This window comes from Seriola dumerili, unplaced genomic scaffold (assembly GCF_002260705.1).
Source record: "Seriola dumerili isolate Sdu_G_001 unplaced genomic scaffold, Sdu_1.0 BDQW01000230.1, whole genome shotgun sequence".
NCBI classification, from domain to species: Eukaryota; Metazoa; Chordata; class Actinopteri; order Carangiformes; family Carangidae; genus Seriola; species Seriola dumerili.
Genome location: NW_019174485.1, coordinates 2,145,710 through 2,162,126, shown reverse-complemented (window position 1 = coordinate 2,162,126; position 16,417 = coordinate 2,145,710). Strand labels below are relative to the sequence as shown.

At 41.1% G+C, this 16,417-nt stretch overlaps 1 protein-coding gene across 1 annotated transcript; it reads right to left on the bottom strand.

Annotated features, from left to right (window-relative positions):
• Nucleotides 1-3,323: 3,323 nt before the first annotated feature.
• Nucleotides 3,324-9,812, bottom strand: LOC111229453 (somatostatin-like receptor F_48D10.1). The gene is made up of 5 exons (XM_022755786.1): nt 9,231-9,812; nt 7,244-7,384; nt 6,775-7,047; nt 4,628-4,774; nt 3,324-3,545 (listed from the first exon to the last, which is right to left on the bottom strand). Exons 1-5 carry the CDS (start codon nt 9,810-9,812, stop codon nt 3,324-3,326), a joined length of 1,365 nt encoding a protein of 454 aa, XP_022611507.1.
• Nucleotides 9,813-16,417: the final 6,605 nt, after the last annotated feature.

The following is a 16,417-nucleotide window of genomic DNA, read 5'->3' as shown; positions in this document are numbered from 1 at the left end:
CTTGATTTTAGAATATTTGTTTAAATGAAAATGTGCTCAGTATAATGTACTTCTTTACACTCTGAGACCCACATTAAGACTTTTCTGTTTTTGACTTTTCTTTGACTTAAAGTTGTAACTTGGTTTTACCAAGTACTACACAGATTCAGACACAACCTCAGCTAATAATAAGCATCAATAAAGACTTCTGCACGGTATAATAGAGGATAGTAGCCCATAAAACAGAAAAACAAAACAAAAAAAGAAAAAAGAAACCCTTGATTTTTTTCATGATATTACAGGTAAAATCAGTGCAAAACATAATAAAAGAAAACTTCAACACAGAAAGTTGCACACATTTGTTTGGATTGTGCTTGTGGTTATTTGAAGTTTCTGTCTTTATCTGTTCATGAGTTATGGTCATTCTTTTGAGCCTCTGCTGCTCTAAGTATCTAACTGGCCATATCTTTCTGTCTTTTTTCTGTCTCTACAATAAACTTACACCAACTCCCCCTCACTTTGAGCTCAGAGTATATTGCTTTCATTTAGTTTGGGTATACAAGCAGCTGACAGCCAAGCCTCTGAATCAGACGCTGATTGGCTGTGACAGCACCCCCCGGAGCCAATAGGAGTGTCAAATTCAGTGACATACCTCTAGACGTCACTAGCAAAGATGGCGGATGAGAATCGATCCTAAACTTAAGAGAAAGAAATCGGCAATGCCCCAGGCAAACGGTAAGACTATGTTTCGTAACTTTTCATAGCAGTTTGTAGACCGAAGTGACTCACATGGAAAGCGTTGATTTTCTAGTTTAAGTTGAAAAAAACGGCATGTCTCTAGCTCAAACCATGGCGGAGTTATGAAGCTCTAAAGACAATGTGATATTTGGGAGCTATATACACTCCCGTGCTGCTTAGCCCCTGAGAACTTCGTATGTGTGAATCAGTCAATCAATAGTTTTATTTCTCATTGTTTGCGTCACACAACTGAATCCCTGCCTAGTAATGTGACTGGCTGCTATGCACATAAATTGCTTCATATAGCGAGACATGACAGGATTGTTGACATGTGAGTTAAAGAAATGAGGTTATATCATCATGGTTATATCATTGTCTGACCGCAGCTCGGAGGAAGCGTTCCTCACAGAGCATACAGAGCTGGCACTGTCTGTCGCTCAGCCTGCTTAAAAGTGCAGACTGCTCATGTGTCTATAAATTTCCACAGAATGACAGTGACAGTTCGCGGCTGTCCGGGTGTGTTTGTGTGACAACAGCAAGCAGAAATGTTTGGTTTATGATCACACCATTTTATTCCAATATAACCCAACAAACATACAGCACTGAAGCATCTGAACAACTATAAATAATCTAGTAAAGTATACAACATAGTCTCTGTATTTGCACGAAAAAGCCTTTATTATTAAAAGCCTTGTTTTTTTTTTCTTGACAGCTTCCATTAGTTTCGCTGACATCGCCTCCACTCATTATATTCACCGGGTCAGCTTACTCGTGCCGCTGATGAGTTTTTCTTTCTCTACACATATGACAAGTGGCTGAAAAAAAGTATAACCTGAACTCATACTCACTCTATTACAGTATGTGCTACTACAATAAACACATTGTTTGATTCTAATTAGCTTTTACTGAATAGCCTTAATCACAATGACTGGTTTTATAAAGGGACTGGTTGTGTGGTGACAATATGGAGACCAGAAAATAGAAACATAAGCGATACTACTGGAATGCTTTAGGTTCACTAAAATACAAAAATAACAGACGAATGTGTTTTTCTGCTCCGTCACTTACTGTACCACAAAAGGAGAAGCTGTGCTCAGATTGCCATTAATTTATTGTGGGTTTATAGTTTTTAGTCTTTGTTTAGGTCTGTTTCACTTGTCAGTGTTAAATGGTGACGTAGCATAAAGCAGAAATACTGTTTCTATAGTTGCCTGCGTTGCTCAGTATGACTGACCAGAAATATGTCTGAGGTGTCCTGTTATATGATTTTAAAGGGTATCTCCCAAACATTCAGAAACAAGTATTTTCTGTGCCTGTGGTATAATCCTCTCCATCCTGTCACAACACAGGATCTTTGATAATAAAATCTCAAGGGCTGACACGGTTGCAATACAAGCAGTTCAAAGGCCAAAGCTAACAGAGGCTGTGAGAGCTGATAATGTGCTGCCAGTCTGATCACAAATAGCATCTACTGTACAATAAACATGGCGCTCATACAGTAACACTTGCAACAATACGTGCTGCTGTAAACCCTGGATTTAGCAGCATCGCGGCTTCTGCAGAGAAAACATATACACATATTCTGTACATATGCCACAAATGTACATGTACACACACACACACACACCTACATGACACACAAGTTTATAAAGACACAAAGTAAGAGGCGTATATACAAAGAGGTCAGAGGTTTTGTTTTCAGAGCTGGCTACATGTTTGCAGAAGGTCACTGAGCAGGCGCAGAGTCACATTTCCTGTGACTGGGAAGCTGACAAACAGCAAGCAAGCTATTTTTTACCAAATACAAACAATAAACAAAAAGGATTACAGAAGACTGTTTCCACAAAGCCGTACAGATGTCAAGTTCATTGATCACAATACGCCCATTTAATTTGAGTAAAGTGAACAGCAGTGAGTGGGAGCTTGAAACAGAAAAATGCACTTTTAACACAGAAAAAAACTTGATACTGAATTAGTGCATTGTGCTGTTTAGCAGTTTCATTCAAGCTGTAGTAGGCCAAGATTTTTATCTGAAAATACCTTCATCTTTCCAGCCTGAATCACGTATGTCTATAATAAAAGAACCCTGTAATGCCCAGTTTACCAAAATAAAGATATCAGGTACCTGCGGGAAGTCTTCTCCACTGGCTTTAAATATGTCCTTGATGGCATTTTTGGTTCTTTAAAGTTAATACATTCTTACATGTTATCTGACAGACTAACAGGAAGTGAGAGAAGTAAGGTGTGAATGTTTGTGTGTCTTTAGGAGTCGTGGTGATTGCTGAGAGTGGCTGAAAAGGCACTTATGTCAGATGGCTGGATGGAGAGAAACCCAGGGCTTGGTGATTCATACAGGTGATTCATACATCGAGGCATGAAAAATATTCATCAGGTTGTTTCACTGATAGGGCCCATCAATGCTACAATGCATTTAGAATGAGTGTGCATGTTTTACATTGTTACTGCTGAGAAGCATCAGTGTTTTCCATTTTTCATCAGCTAATCCAACTGTGCTCCCTCCTCTATAGTCTCACATCATCACGTTTTTTTTCCTCCTCAGCTCCTCTTTTCATTTCCTAAAACACCTGACATCCAGAGTTTATTGGCTAGTGTTCCTGTGGAGCTATGGTGGCTGAGGAGGCGGGCGTAGTCAGGGCAGTGGTGGTGGGAGGTTCAGCAGTGGTTACAATGTTGGTTACCATGGAGGCTGCTGTGGAGGTTATCGTGGTAGTGGTGGATCCGATCCCTGGACAAGTGGAGGGAGATTGATAGGTAGGGCTGAAGCGGTGCAGGTCTGCTGCTGTGTGCGAGGCAGGCGAGTCTGGAGCCTGAGGAGAGATCTTCATAGAGGAAGAAGAGAGCCAGAATCATAGGAAAGCAGAGGGAGGAAGCATCAAAAGCAATATATTGAAGCAAGAGAGAGGCGAGGTTAAAAGTACGAATGAATGTAATCCAGTGTAATTTTATTTCACTGATACCAGACTTACTATTTACCTTTTCAGTAAATAATTTACAATTCTCTGACCTGTACAATTAAATGCACTTGCTGTTAAAACCCAGGTTTAAAATACAAATGCGAGTTAGTAGTAATTTGCCTCTCATTGCATTTCTGGTCACATGAAGATGAAGAGATATGACTTGAACTTACATAAATTCTGAGAATAACCAGCAGATCCATACATGAATAATTGAGCATTTGGACTCTAACATATTCTCTGTGACTTACCGGGGAAGTTTTGATAGTTTGGATAACCTTGATCCAGCTGAAGGGGCCGTGGGAGAGTCTCATCAGAGCTGCTCTGTCAGTCTAATGCACCTCGCTGCTTTTGTACAAGTTATCTAATTGGACACTATGAAGCCCCCATGCTGCAAAGACTGAGTCAAAGCTTTTTCATTCCCTGACCACCCTCCTGTTTCTAACGCAGACACACACACACACACACACACACACACGCTCAAACTCACACAGAACTAATAATCTCATAATCTTGCACTCCCGCCTTCAGAGTTTTTCCTAATCATTGCCTCCACAGCAGCATTAATCTACCATCCTTCTTCAATTAGCTGCTACACACACACACACACACACACACACACACACACACACACACACACACACACACCTGCCTGTTGATTAATTCAGATGTGTTGGGCTGCCAAAGACTCATTGGTGATGCAGAGAGTTGGTGTGTGTGTGTGTGTGTGTGTGTGTGTGTGTGTGTGTGTGTGTGTGTGTGTGTGTGTGTGTGTGTGTGTGTGTGTCAACACACCTCTATCATTTTTTTCTGTAATGATTTTGTTTTTCCTTGTCACTTCATTTCCCATTTTTTGCCCCAAAAAACCCTCTGCCTACACACAACAACAGCAGGACCAACAACAACAACAACACACACAGAAAGAGAGAGAGTACCTGGCTGCTCTGGGGATCATGGTAGACTTGGTTTCGAGGGGAGAGCAGGACAAGGTCATGTGCTGTGGTTTTCTCAGTACGTGGGGCACTGGGGTCACCATCATCTACACCATTGGCCTTGCACCTCATACTCTTCACACACAGCACCTGCAGGACCACAACAACAATTATCTGTGGATGCTTTCAAGCTACATCAGAAATCTCCAGGAAGCAACAGTAGCTACTTACTCGACTCGTGTAGAAGTGGAGCATTGTCTGCCACACTGTAATACTTGATACTATCACCAGATGGCGCCAAAGTAAAGACTTTTCAGATCCTACACATCGTGGCTTTAAGTTAACCTAAAATAAAAAGAGGCTGACTGTGGCTAATAAACAACAAGGCAAGATAATTTAGCAAGTGAGTCGTGCTATTCAGATGATTTAAATTTGAGGCGGTTACTACTTAAACTCGGGGTTTGATACAAAAGAACTAGATTGTACGACGTGACTCTGACCACATCGGAAGGCACACCAGAAGGCTGAGTGAAAAGCCATGTCATAATAGCGAGGAGGGAAATGTGATAATCATTTAAATAGAGGGATAACAGCATACAGTTTAGGACAGTCTTGTGGAAGTCACGTGAAAGGAATTCATAGTTTTGCACATAGTTGTTCGCATGAAAAGTGACAGAAAAAGGTGTTTGAAGAACAAAAACGAGCTTGAGAGAAACCAAACTAACTCCACCAACGCTGCAGAGCTGGCCAACTGCTGTGAGGAGTGGGTGTGAATGTCAGATTGTCAGTTTTGGAAAGTTGGAATGCATAAAAAGTCACAAAGCTTTGTAAGTTATAAGTGTAGGAGTGGCATTTGGGACCCTGATTATAATATTTGAGCAGAGCAAATGAAAATTGATAGATATGCTTGCAGAAAAAAAATGCATCTTTTAGTTTGTGAGGTAAGTAAGTAAATTAACCCAAACCAAACCTCCCTTTAACTATACTAACTTTTAAATTAAGTATGAGGTTTTTGCAATGTGGATCATGTTTACTCACTACCACTCATTGTCAGATGTATTATTGATCAAGTGATCAGTCAGAACCTAGGCAGAAATTAAATATTTTCACACTTTGACATGAGTCATGAGTTTACAAACTCAATCAGCTGCTCTCAACTGGGGCCTAGTTGCCAGAGGAAATATTTCACCATCTGTTCATTTGTCCTATATGTAGATGCTCTGCGATCCCTCTGACTTGTAGTAGAAAAAATATAAATATATATATATATTGTATATAGATACAGACGGGTGTCAAATTAAAGGGAAAACTTCCCCCATCTATAGGAGACAATAAGTGTGAGGAGTCTGAAAAACATGTGAATCATATGCTGTGAACTTAAAAGTCACCAGAACTCAACCCAGTTGAACACCTATGGGAGATTTAGGACCTTTAGACAGCACTCATCACCATCAAAACAATAATGAGGGAATATCTTTTGGAAAAATGGTTTATCCCTCCAGTAGAGTTCAGGGTCTTGTAGAATCAATGCCAAGGTGCATTGAAACTATTCTGGTGGCACAGGGTGGCCCAACACCTTACTAAGACACTTTATGTTGGTTTTCCCTTTAATTTGTCACCCGTCTATAATGTTTAAAGATGTCTGAAAACTCAAAATATATGCATATATTCTGATCTTTAGATGTCATAATGTACTGTCAAGCATGGAAGAGGCAACCATGTCTAGACTGTATGCCCTTCTTCCAGTACAGAACAAAGAGGGAGGAGAGTGTTTCAAACTAATGCAGTTTACTTTGACATTTTACCTTCACCTTCAGTTAAGTCACTGCTTGCAGCCAAGAAATAGCCTGGCACATGATGTAGAACCACAACTTGTTGTTTTTTGCACTTATGTATTTGTAAGGTTTAAACAAGTACTCCTGTGCCTTTAGGCAGAGTCAGGCTAGCTGTTCCCCCTTGTTTCCAGTCTTTATGCTAAGCTAGGCTAACTGGCTGCTTCATACTGAACACATGATGAGACGTGGGAGTGGTTTTAATCTGTTGATGTAACTCTTGGATTAAAGCAAATACTTGTATTTCTCAAAATGTGTAATTATTTCTTTACGCCTTGCCTGTACACAGCGTTGATAGCCAGACAATATTCAACTTACTTTTCTGAAACTCTGTTTGAAGTTGTCTGACAGGAAGCCGTAGAGCACCGGGTTGGCGCAGGAGTTGGCGTAGGACAGGATGACAGCAAAGAAGTAGATGCCGGCAGTGACGCTGGACTCTGGGATGATGACAACCAGGTTGACCATGTTGATGATGAAGAACGGCAGCCAGCAGAGCACAAACACCACCACGATCACCACCACCATCCGCGTCACCTTACGCTCCGAACGACGACGCTTGGTGAAGCCCGCCCGCGCCCCCGAGGACTTCACCTGCAGGGAAAACACCAATGATAGTTTGATTATGATGATGGTAAGGAGGATGAATATGAGAGTGATAATGATGATGATGATGAAAATGAGGGAGAGGGTGTTGAGGATGATGGAAATTATCCTGATGTGGAAGCAGATTACAGTATGAATTTATACATGAGCTTTTTTAATCAGCTTCATATACACACTTACACACCTTGATGACGATAAGTAGGTAGCAGAGGCAAATGATGAGCAGCGGTCCAAAGAAGCCCACCGTGGCAGTGTAGAGGATGAAGGCTGTCGACCACACGTCATTCGGCTCTGGCCAGATCATGTTGCAGGAGTTGAATGTTTCCTAAAGAGAGAGGAAATAAGCTGATTGAAATTTAAATATTAAAGGAAACCACAGCAAATTAAAAATCCAATCGTCATCTGCTCAGTCTGACAGTGAGTAGAATACAAGAGGTAAACATTGCACTTTGAAGAGTTTAATTGCAAAGCCCATAAATTATGCAGAGAGGATGTTTGGAGAAATGCAAATGACATTATCTGCTTCTTGGGGTTTTTTAAGAAGCATGTTTTGCATTGTGGAAGACATTTCCAGACATTAATGTGTTTAGTTTGTGTCAAACCGACAATTCACTTTAACCCAGCACAGCTGCCTTGCCTCCTGTTGTTATCAAACCGATGTCCTTCACCAGCAAAACTGCCGCATTTGTCAGAAGTTAAATTTTCCTCTTACCTTTTATCTATTCAAAAGCTTTGCTGTTTTCTTGCTGTTACAGAAATTTCTGCAATACTTTTCTTTCCATGCACATATAAAAGCCTCTGCTAAACTTCTGAACAAAAGACACTGAACAGTGTGTTTTAACTCAGTTTGCATGTCTAGCATCTCAGCAACAACTTGCCTGTTTTTTCCATTACAGCCCTTCAAGTTCCGTAAATACCAAGAGATACTATAGAGAGGAAAAAGGCATTCTTTCCATCTAGACACATACTTCTGAAGTTTTAAACCTGCTTTATATTTCATTTATTTGCTTGGCCACTTTTGGACAGCACAACAAGCTGTAAACCCAACACACACACATCCAGCAGGCACAGAGCAAGATTAATATTAATTTGGAGTTGTGTTTCTGGCCACCCAACAAATCTAAGTCTAATTCACTCTCCTCTTAGTTCTGCTTTTGGTTTCCACCAACTTCTCAGAGAAACAGCTGCTGCTAAATGGTCCATTATGTTCAACAGCTAGTCGCGAGCTTTGTCTATTTGTTGTTCGGTGTTGGGCAACTAGCGTACGGTGAGTCTGTCAGAGCTTTTCCACTGAAAACAGTTCCCTGCTGTTACTGGACAATAGGTTTTGAGAACAGTGACAGTGAACATAAGGTTTCAGGTTGTAAATCCAAAACAGTCAGCTGAAAGAAGGTAAATCAAGGGTAACTGCAGAGTAGGTTTGACACTAGAAGTGAGCGCTTTCGCATTAGTCATGATTTATCCATTGGTAATAACAAAAGTATTGATTAGAGCAGCTTAAGAGTTCTAAAGAGAAGAGTCTGACACTTCGGTCTGGTGCCTTCATCCGGTAACATCATTCCTGATTGTTTTTGGCAAGAATTTGGTTGTTTGTTGTGGTATTATGCCATTTGGCAGGTTACTGTATAAATCAATATTGACAGTTTCTTTTGGCTACACTAACAATTGTAAGGACAGGTTTTTAAAACACTAAATGATTTTCGAACACATCCAGGCTATCCTATTTATGGATCTTTGTGCTAAGATAAGCTAACTGGCTTTAGCGTCATGTTTAGCATACAGCTGAGTGGTGGGTCTTCATGTCCTCATTTTCTGACATGATGTATTATCTTTTTTGTTGTTAGTTCTTATCTTGTTTACGATATGACCTGTTTTGGCAAAGATCCACTTTTTCATCTTAATAAAGCCTGTTTAAACAAAATGTAATTTTGAAATGATATAATGACATAATGAATAAATGTAGGTACTGATACAGACAATTTGTCATTAATGAATTAAAATGCAGAACCACCACTGTGGCTCTTTGAATAGTTGCCTTATTAAATGTAAATTTAAGAGGGACCTGCAGGGGTCACCTCGCTGTGTTTTGTGGTCCTATCTAACGTTTTGACCTCTGGCACTGGGACATAGGCCTTCAAAGACATAACGTTAACCAGGACTGGGTTTTCTACCTGGACATCAGAGAAGATGACCACCGGCAGGACCACCACAAAGGACACGGCCCACACAGCTGCGCTCACCACCTTGGCCACGCGGGGGTGTCTCCACTTGGTGCTGCGGATGGGATGAACCACAGCCAGGTAACGATCGATGGACATGACCGTCAGGCAGAAAATAGACGTAAACTGGTTCATAGAGTCTGCAGTCATGACCACGCGGCACAGGAAGGAGCCAAAGGGCCAATAGGAGAGCACATTCTGTGTGGTGAGGAAGGGGAGCCCGATGATGTAGAGCTCATCAGCCACAGCCAGGTTCAGGATGTAGATGTTGGTGACAGTCTTCATCTTGGCGTAGCGCAGCAACACGTAGATGGCCAGAGTGTTGCCAGTGAGACCCACCATGAAGACCGTGAGAGAGATGACCGCTGTCACCAGAGTGCTGCTGCCCTGAAAGGGGACACTCTGAGTGGACAGGTTGGAGGAGATGTTGAAGAGGCGGGGGTAAGAAAAGAGGAATGATGAGGGAGTTGCTGCAGAGGAGGAATCGAGGTCTGATGAGAGGGGAATCCATTGGGTCTGGTCTAGAGGCTCCATTATAGTTGAATAGGGAAGATCGTGCCACACGATCCAGATGTAATTTTGTTTCCTCCTGTTTCCAAAGATTTAGAAAAAAGTATTCTCTTCTACCCTGTTGGTTTCCATGCTTTCTTTGGAACAGATCAGGAAGAGGAGAGAGTCAGCAGCCACCACACTATAGGATATCGGCTAAAAATGAAGAAAAGTGGTTTAATGTGTCTGATTTACAGTTTAGTTTGTCTCAAATTTAAGTTTGATTGTGTGCACCAACTCCAAAGAGGAAAGTTGTGAAGCTATTCATCCTACATTCTAACATAACATTGAAGTAGTTTTCGCAAGGAGTCGTATCAGTATTTACGCAATACAAGCCGCTGAGCTTTAGTATTGTCGTTGTCACCTCTCCGGTGTCTCTGGGTTTGTCACAGCCCTAAATTATTTGCCTTCTCCTTCTGCCTGACATCGCAAACACATAGCCTTACAAGTCATCCGTCGTGCGTCGAGGGAGAGTCATTTGGAACAGCGCCACTGCTTTTACGCACGGCAGATCTACTGGACTATAATCTCTGTAATATTGACTGAGTATGTGCTATAACCTTTAAGTAGGTTATGTGGTGCCATAACGTCATGCACTCCGAATGCAACGACACAGTTTTAAACCACCCATTTAGTACACTCGTGATTTATCAAGAGCAGACTTACTTTGGCGAGCAGTGAAAAAAGTCCAAGTATGCGTGAATTCAAATTCAAATGAACAGATCCCCCAAACCAAACTTCTGGTGTTAATTCAGTCCTCTGATTTTCCAATAATGCAATATCGATGGATAGCTTGTGTCCGATTTTCCGATCGATCGCTGTCCGTGGTGCTGAGCAGAGTGTGTCGGCAGCAGCTCCGCCGCCTCTCCTTTAACTTTCTGCCCACACAGCTCTGCTGTTTCTTTGATATGATTTGTTAAGAGATAGAGAGGGAGGGCGAGCAAGAGAAAGAGAGAGAGTATAACACTCCTTCATGAGACTCAGCAGACACAAGGAACTGAGGGATCTTCAGTCTGATCATGGGTGAATTCAGTACAGAAGAGAACAGATTTACTGTTGCTGTACAATTTTAGTACAATTTTAAGGTGCTTAGGCTACTTAAGTAAAGTACTTGAGTATTTTCATTTCATGCTATTATATACTTCTACTCCACTAGATTGTAGAGGAAAACTTACACCAACAATTATCTGACAGCTATGCAGATTGAGATACATAAATATGTGAATAGTGTCTAAATCATGATGTAGTGCTACTTAACTAGATCTGCCTCAACCATCCACAACAAAAAAAGGCTGCTTACATGTTGATGTGCCAGTGCTAATGTAATACTATTAATTATACAATGTGACACACTGAAAGGGGGGATTCTGCCAAGTTTTACTCATATATTTTTTCGTACGTAAGATTTTGAACGCATGTTTACTTGGAACATTTTTCTATTGTGGTATTACTGCTTTTATTATAGTAAAATGTGTGAGTATTTCTTCCTCATACAGTAGCCTTGGCTGTTTCTGATTGATGATTTAAGGTTCTTTGTATTATTTTTGCAGCGATACAGAAATCTAACAGTGACAATATATTTCCATGGCCATGTTTGAATCATAGTTTTTTGCAATAGTGGTTCTGGTTTAAAACTAAAATGAAAAAATATTGTTATGTTATGTTAATATCATATTGAAGGGTACACGCCTGCTATTACAGCCTGTGTGATACAGACCATCTGTCAGTTCACCACATACTGCTCAGTGTCACCCTGATTAAGATGAAGGTGCCACAGACAGAAGGCCATTTTCACTAAGAACGTTCTTGTCCATATATTTTTTGCTAAATTGAAACATCTCTTTCTCCACACACAGGTGAAATCAGCTCTATCAGGTATGCAAGGTGTGTCTGTTTAGTATCACATGCTAACACTGGCTAGTATCACACATCAGAGTCCGTTACAACTTCATGACTTCAAAACACCAGGCTGGGCATCAGAGCAGTCTGTCATGTGGGCATGACAGAGAAGTCAAGTCAAGTCAAATTTTATTTATAAATCACAAACCACAATTTTCCTCAAGGGGCTTAAAAATCTGTACGGCATTACAACACCCTCTGTCTTTAGACTCGGACAAGGAAAAATATGGAAGAAACTTCATGAGGAGCAACAGAGGAGGAATTCCTCTTTCAGGATGGACATGCAATAGATGTTGTATAATAGAGCACCAAATACTGTAAGCATTAATGAAGAATATGGTCTGGGAGGAGCAGCTTCCAGGTGCAACCAATAGATAAGACCTGAGACACACAACCTCCTCCACCGTGAAGAACTAGAAAAAGGACTACATAAACATGCAAGAGGTGAAACCAAGCACGTCATTCACACGTCTAGGAAAAGGAAACAAACACAGAGAGACAGCGAGAGAGGGAGAAGCCAGGGAATGAGGGAGTGAGGTCCCAGAACGGCAGATGATCCAGAAAAGAGAGCCTGAGTGAAAAGAGAGGACAGGGAGGAGGAAGTAGGGGTTGGGGGGGGTGTGTTCCTAAATTCGAGGGAATAAACAGTGGGTTAGAGAGATGCAGTGGTTTCAGAAAGTTTACAGCAACCTCATCAGCAGGACACCATCGACTATGATGGAAGTCCTAGGTTTAATGGAATAATCAAGAGTTTTAAGTTTGGATTTAAATGCAGTCAGAAAGTCTGATGTCAGCAGGGAGGTTGTTCCAGAGGGAGGGGGCACGATAGGAAAAGGCTCTGCAGCTTGCTGACATCTTTTTAAGTCCAGGGACAGACAGGGCCCCTGCACTCTGAGAGCAAAGAGCATAGGATAGAATATAAAGTTTAAGGAGATCAGACAGGTTGGAAAGGGAGCCAATGAAGGGAATGTAAAATCTGTGTAATGTGGTCAAATATTCTGGATTCAGTTAAACTTCTAGCTGTAGCCCTCCGAACGATTTAGTTCTACTATCTGGCAGGCCAGAAAACAAAATGTTACAATAATCCAGTCTGGATGACACAAAGATGTGGATTAGAGTCTCAGCATCTGCAATAGACAGAGAGAAAAGATAGAATCAGGCGGTCTCAGTGATTTCCTTAATGTGCTGATGAAAGATGAGGGAAGGATCAAAAGTAACATCATGGTTCTTGGCTGTCATATTCTGGGAAATTACATAGTTGTTGAATTTACTGTGCGTCTGTGTCGGGCCAAGCCAATAACCAGCATCTCAGTTTTATCGGAAATTCGGTGCAGGACATTTTTTGACCTTTAGCTTTTGCCAGCAGACAAATGACTAATTTGATCAGGGTCACCTTTGAGAAGGGTCACCAGCTTTGACAGTAAGATACAGCTAAGTATCATCAGTGTAGCAGTGGAAATTAATTACATGAATTTGTATAATTTGGCCAAGAGGTGAAATATATAGATTGAAAAGTGACACCAAATTGGTTTTACAATTGGTCAAGGACTATGCAGTGATCTATCATATAAAAAGCTGCAGCTGAGATTGAGTAAGAGTACACAGGTAGAATCTGAATCCATAGTGAGCAAATAATAATTTTACCACTTTGGTAACTGCAGTTTCAGTGGAGTCAGCAGACTGAAAAGGTTCAAAAAGACTACTGTTAGATATGTGTGTCTGACAGCTGCTTAGACACAACTGTTTCCAGCACTGAAAAGAATGAAAGGTTAGAGACTGGTCGACAGTTCTGAAGAGACCCTGAATCAAAGTGTGGTGTCTCAAGTAGCAGTTTAACCACAAATGTTTTTTAACTAGCGGCCACAATGCCAGATGCAAGTGACAAATGAAGAATATTTAGGATTGTAGGTCCCATAACTGGCCAGAATCCTTCGGAAAGTTTTGCTAGAGGGTCGAAGAGGCAGGTTAAGAAGCTCACACCATCTTAGATAATGATTCCAGATATATAGTCACAGAATTTGTTAAAGCAGAGATTATCTGGGATTCAGCACGATGCTCAAATGATTCTGCAGAAAATGCTGGAGTTGAGGAACTAATTTCGTATCTAATCTCATATATTTTACTGCAGAACAAGTGTAAAAAACCATGGGAAGTAAAGGAAGAGACAGCTGCTTTCTAATATGTTTGCCTAAAGGAATATAGGATTATGTATATTGTTACTGATTAAGTGAGAGAAATATGCTGCTCTAGTAGTGGAGATTGAGTGCTTGTAATTCAAAACACACTCATGCCATTGGAGCTAGAAGACATTTGCGCTCTCTTCTTAATTCTTCTATAAATTGTGAATAAGGGCTCAGGTGGTCTGTAGAGTACCACAAGTTGGGATGGTCGGAGTCTGTTGTCCTAGACAAAGCTATTTATAGCTGATGGAGATGGTTTTAGTGCATGAGCCTCAAAAGAGTTCAAATTGATATAGACTTGCAGATTAAGGCATCACCCCCACTTTGTTTAGTAGGCCAAGCAACATGGGCATTGACATACTCAGGTAGGGAAGTTTCACTCAGTGGTAAGAAAACATTTGGTTTAAGTCATGTTTCACATAAACCAATCATATCCAGATTATGCTGAACAATAATATCATTTATATTCATTATCTGATATTTATAATACCAAATTTGAGGGTCTTGTTGGGGTTGGCATTTTCAGTTATTGGCCAATCTGTAGAGCTGCTAGTAGATTATGTATTTTTTAGAATGAGATATTTTCTGTTTTTAGTAGAAGATTTTGGTGCCCTGCACTCATGGCGGTGTTGAGAGGGATTTTATCAGGTGTTTTGTGGCACACGTCACCACCACCAGTGGTAGGGCTAAACCAGTCTATGATACAATCAGACTTATTTTTGCAACCAGTGGAGTCGCCCCCTGATGGTCACTAGATAGTATGCAGATTTAACACAATTCCGCATTGGCTTTACTTTTCAGACCTGGAGTCTACGACCATTTTTATATACAGTCTATGGGCTAAAATAACAGGACAGGAACAGGCTACCTGCTAACACCAAGACTGTTTTAAAGTAAAGAGTAGTAAGTCGAGAGAGTAAAGTAAGAGAAGGAGCAGACAGCAGGTGTCGTTATCACGGAAAATCGCCATAAATCTTACAAAGCATCACCAGTGTGTCCTTGAGTCCTTAAGTTCTTATTTGTGTGTTCGCTTTCAATCAGTCGTATATGCAGGCAAGGCATCTGAGGATAGACCACAAGGTAAACCTCAGTATCCCACAGAAAATGTCTGGTGGATGAGTGTGATGGAAACAGACAGAGCATCCAGACTCTACAATAATTCCACTCAATCCCACAATCTCATATGAGCTTCACACTCAGCATAAACACACTGAAACAGGAACAATATATATATATATTATATCTGGCTCCATTGAAATACTGTAAGACACTGAGAATACTATAGCCTGTGAAAAATGCAAAATATGCAGAGCTGCATACATCAGGCAGTATTATTTTAAATGTCAGTCCATGAACTCATCTCAAATTGCTGTACATACAGGTTAAAAGTCAAGACTGCTTCAGAGGATCATTAAGCAAACATAAACACACTTTCACAAAAAAGAGTAATTTCTTCTCAATGTGTTGTTTTATGTTTCTCAAATGCAATACATTTTCCAGTGCAGTCTGAGCCAGACAGATGAAAGGTTAGGAAGTATTCATCTGTTTAGCTCCATGACATCCAACACAGTACAAGGCAACATCAAGTACTGGTACCATGTTCTTGAGACTGTCATAACTGACGTCTCAGATGTAGTGCAAACCCCTAAGTGTGGTTCTTCATGCCCTGCGTGGCCTGACTGACACCTCTATTCATGCCTTAAGGCAGATGACCTGTGACAGTGAATGTGAGGCCCTTCCTGCACATATATACATCCATCAACATGGTCATCCCTCAGTGCCACAGCCACTCTTCACCGAGCCCAGCTGCGCAGCAGGGTGATCAAGTGTTGTACCTGGTTCCTCACCTTCAGGTAACAGAAGTTATGGTCCTAACAATTTGTTCCCTTATCAAAGCTAAAAGCAGTGCATTCTTGTAAATTTCATATCCACAGATTCAATAGGCTCAATAGGGGACCACATAAAGCCTCAAGAACCAAAGCAAAATCCTATGAAGGGACACTGGATTTAACTAGGCTCCTCAGCTGATGGACCCCATTTAAAAAAAATGAATGGCAATAAAGTGAAATCTTAATCATGGAAAAGGAGAGACCCTTAGCCAACAGCTCCTGAAGAAACATAAAAACATCAACAATAGAGCATTGAAATGGGAGTACATTTTAGTCTTGTCACCACTGCTGAGACGCCCGCCATTTATAGGCCTCGAGTGGATAACGCCCTTGCACTCTGGATTGTTAGGCCATTACTACTACATACACTAGTGTATCCATTCCTAGAACACACTGGCCTGTCAGAACCAGACAGAAATGCTTCAGAGAAAAGAAAGTTGCTAGCAGCTCCAGGTAGTTGATGTGAAGCTTGCATTGTGCAAATGTCAAGACCCTTACATAGCAAACAGGGTTCCCTCTAAGGGAAGAGAGCTAACGTGCAGGAAGGGTTTATTGTCAGCCCCCTCTGGAAGTGACACAACACACACAGCTGGTGATACCAAAGGTTCACTTCTGTAACAGC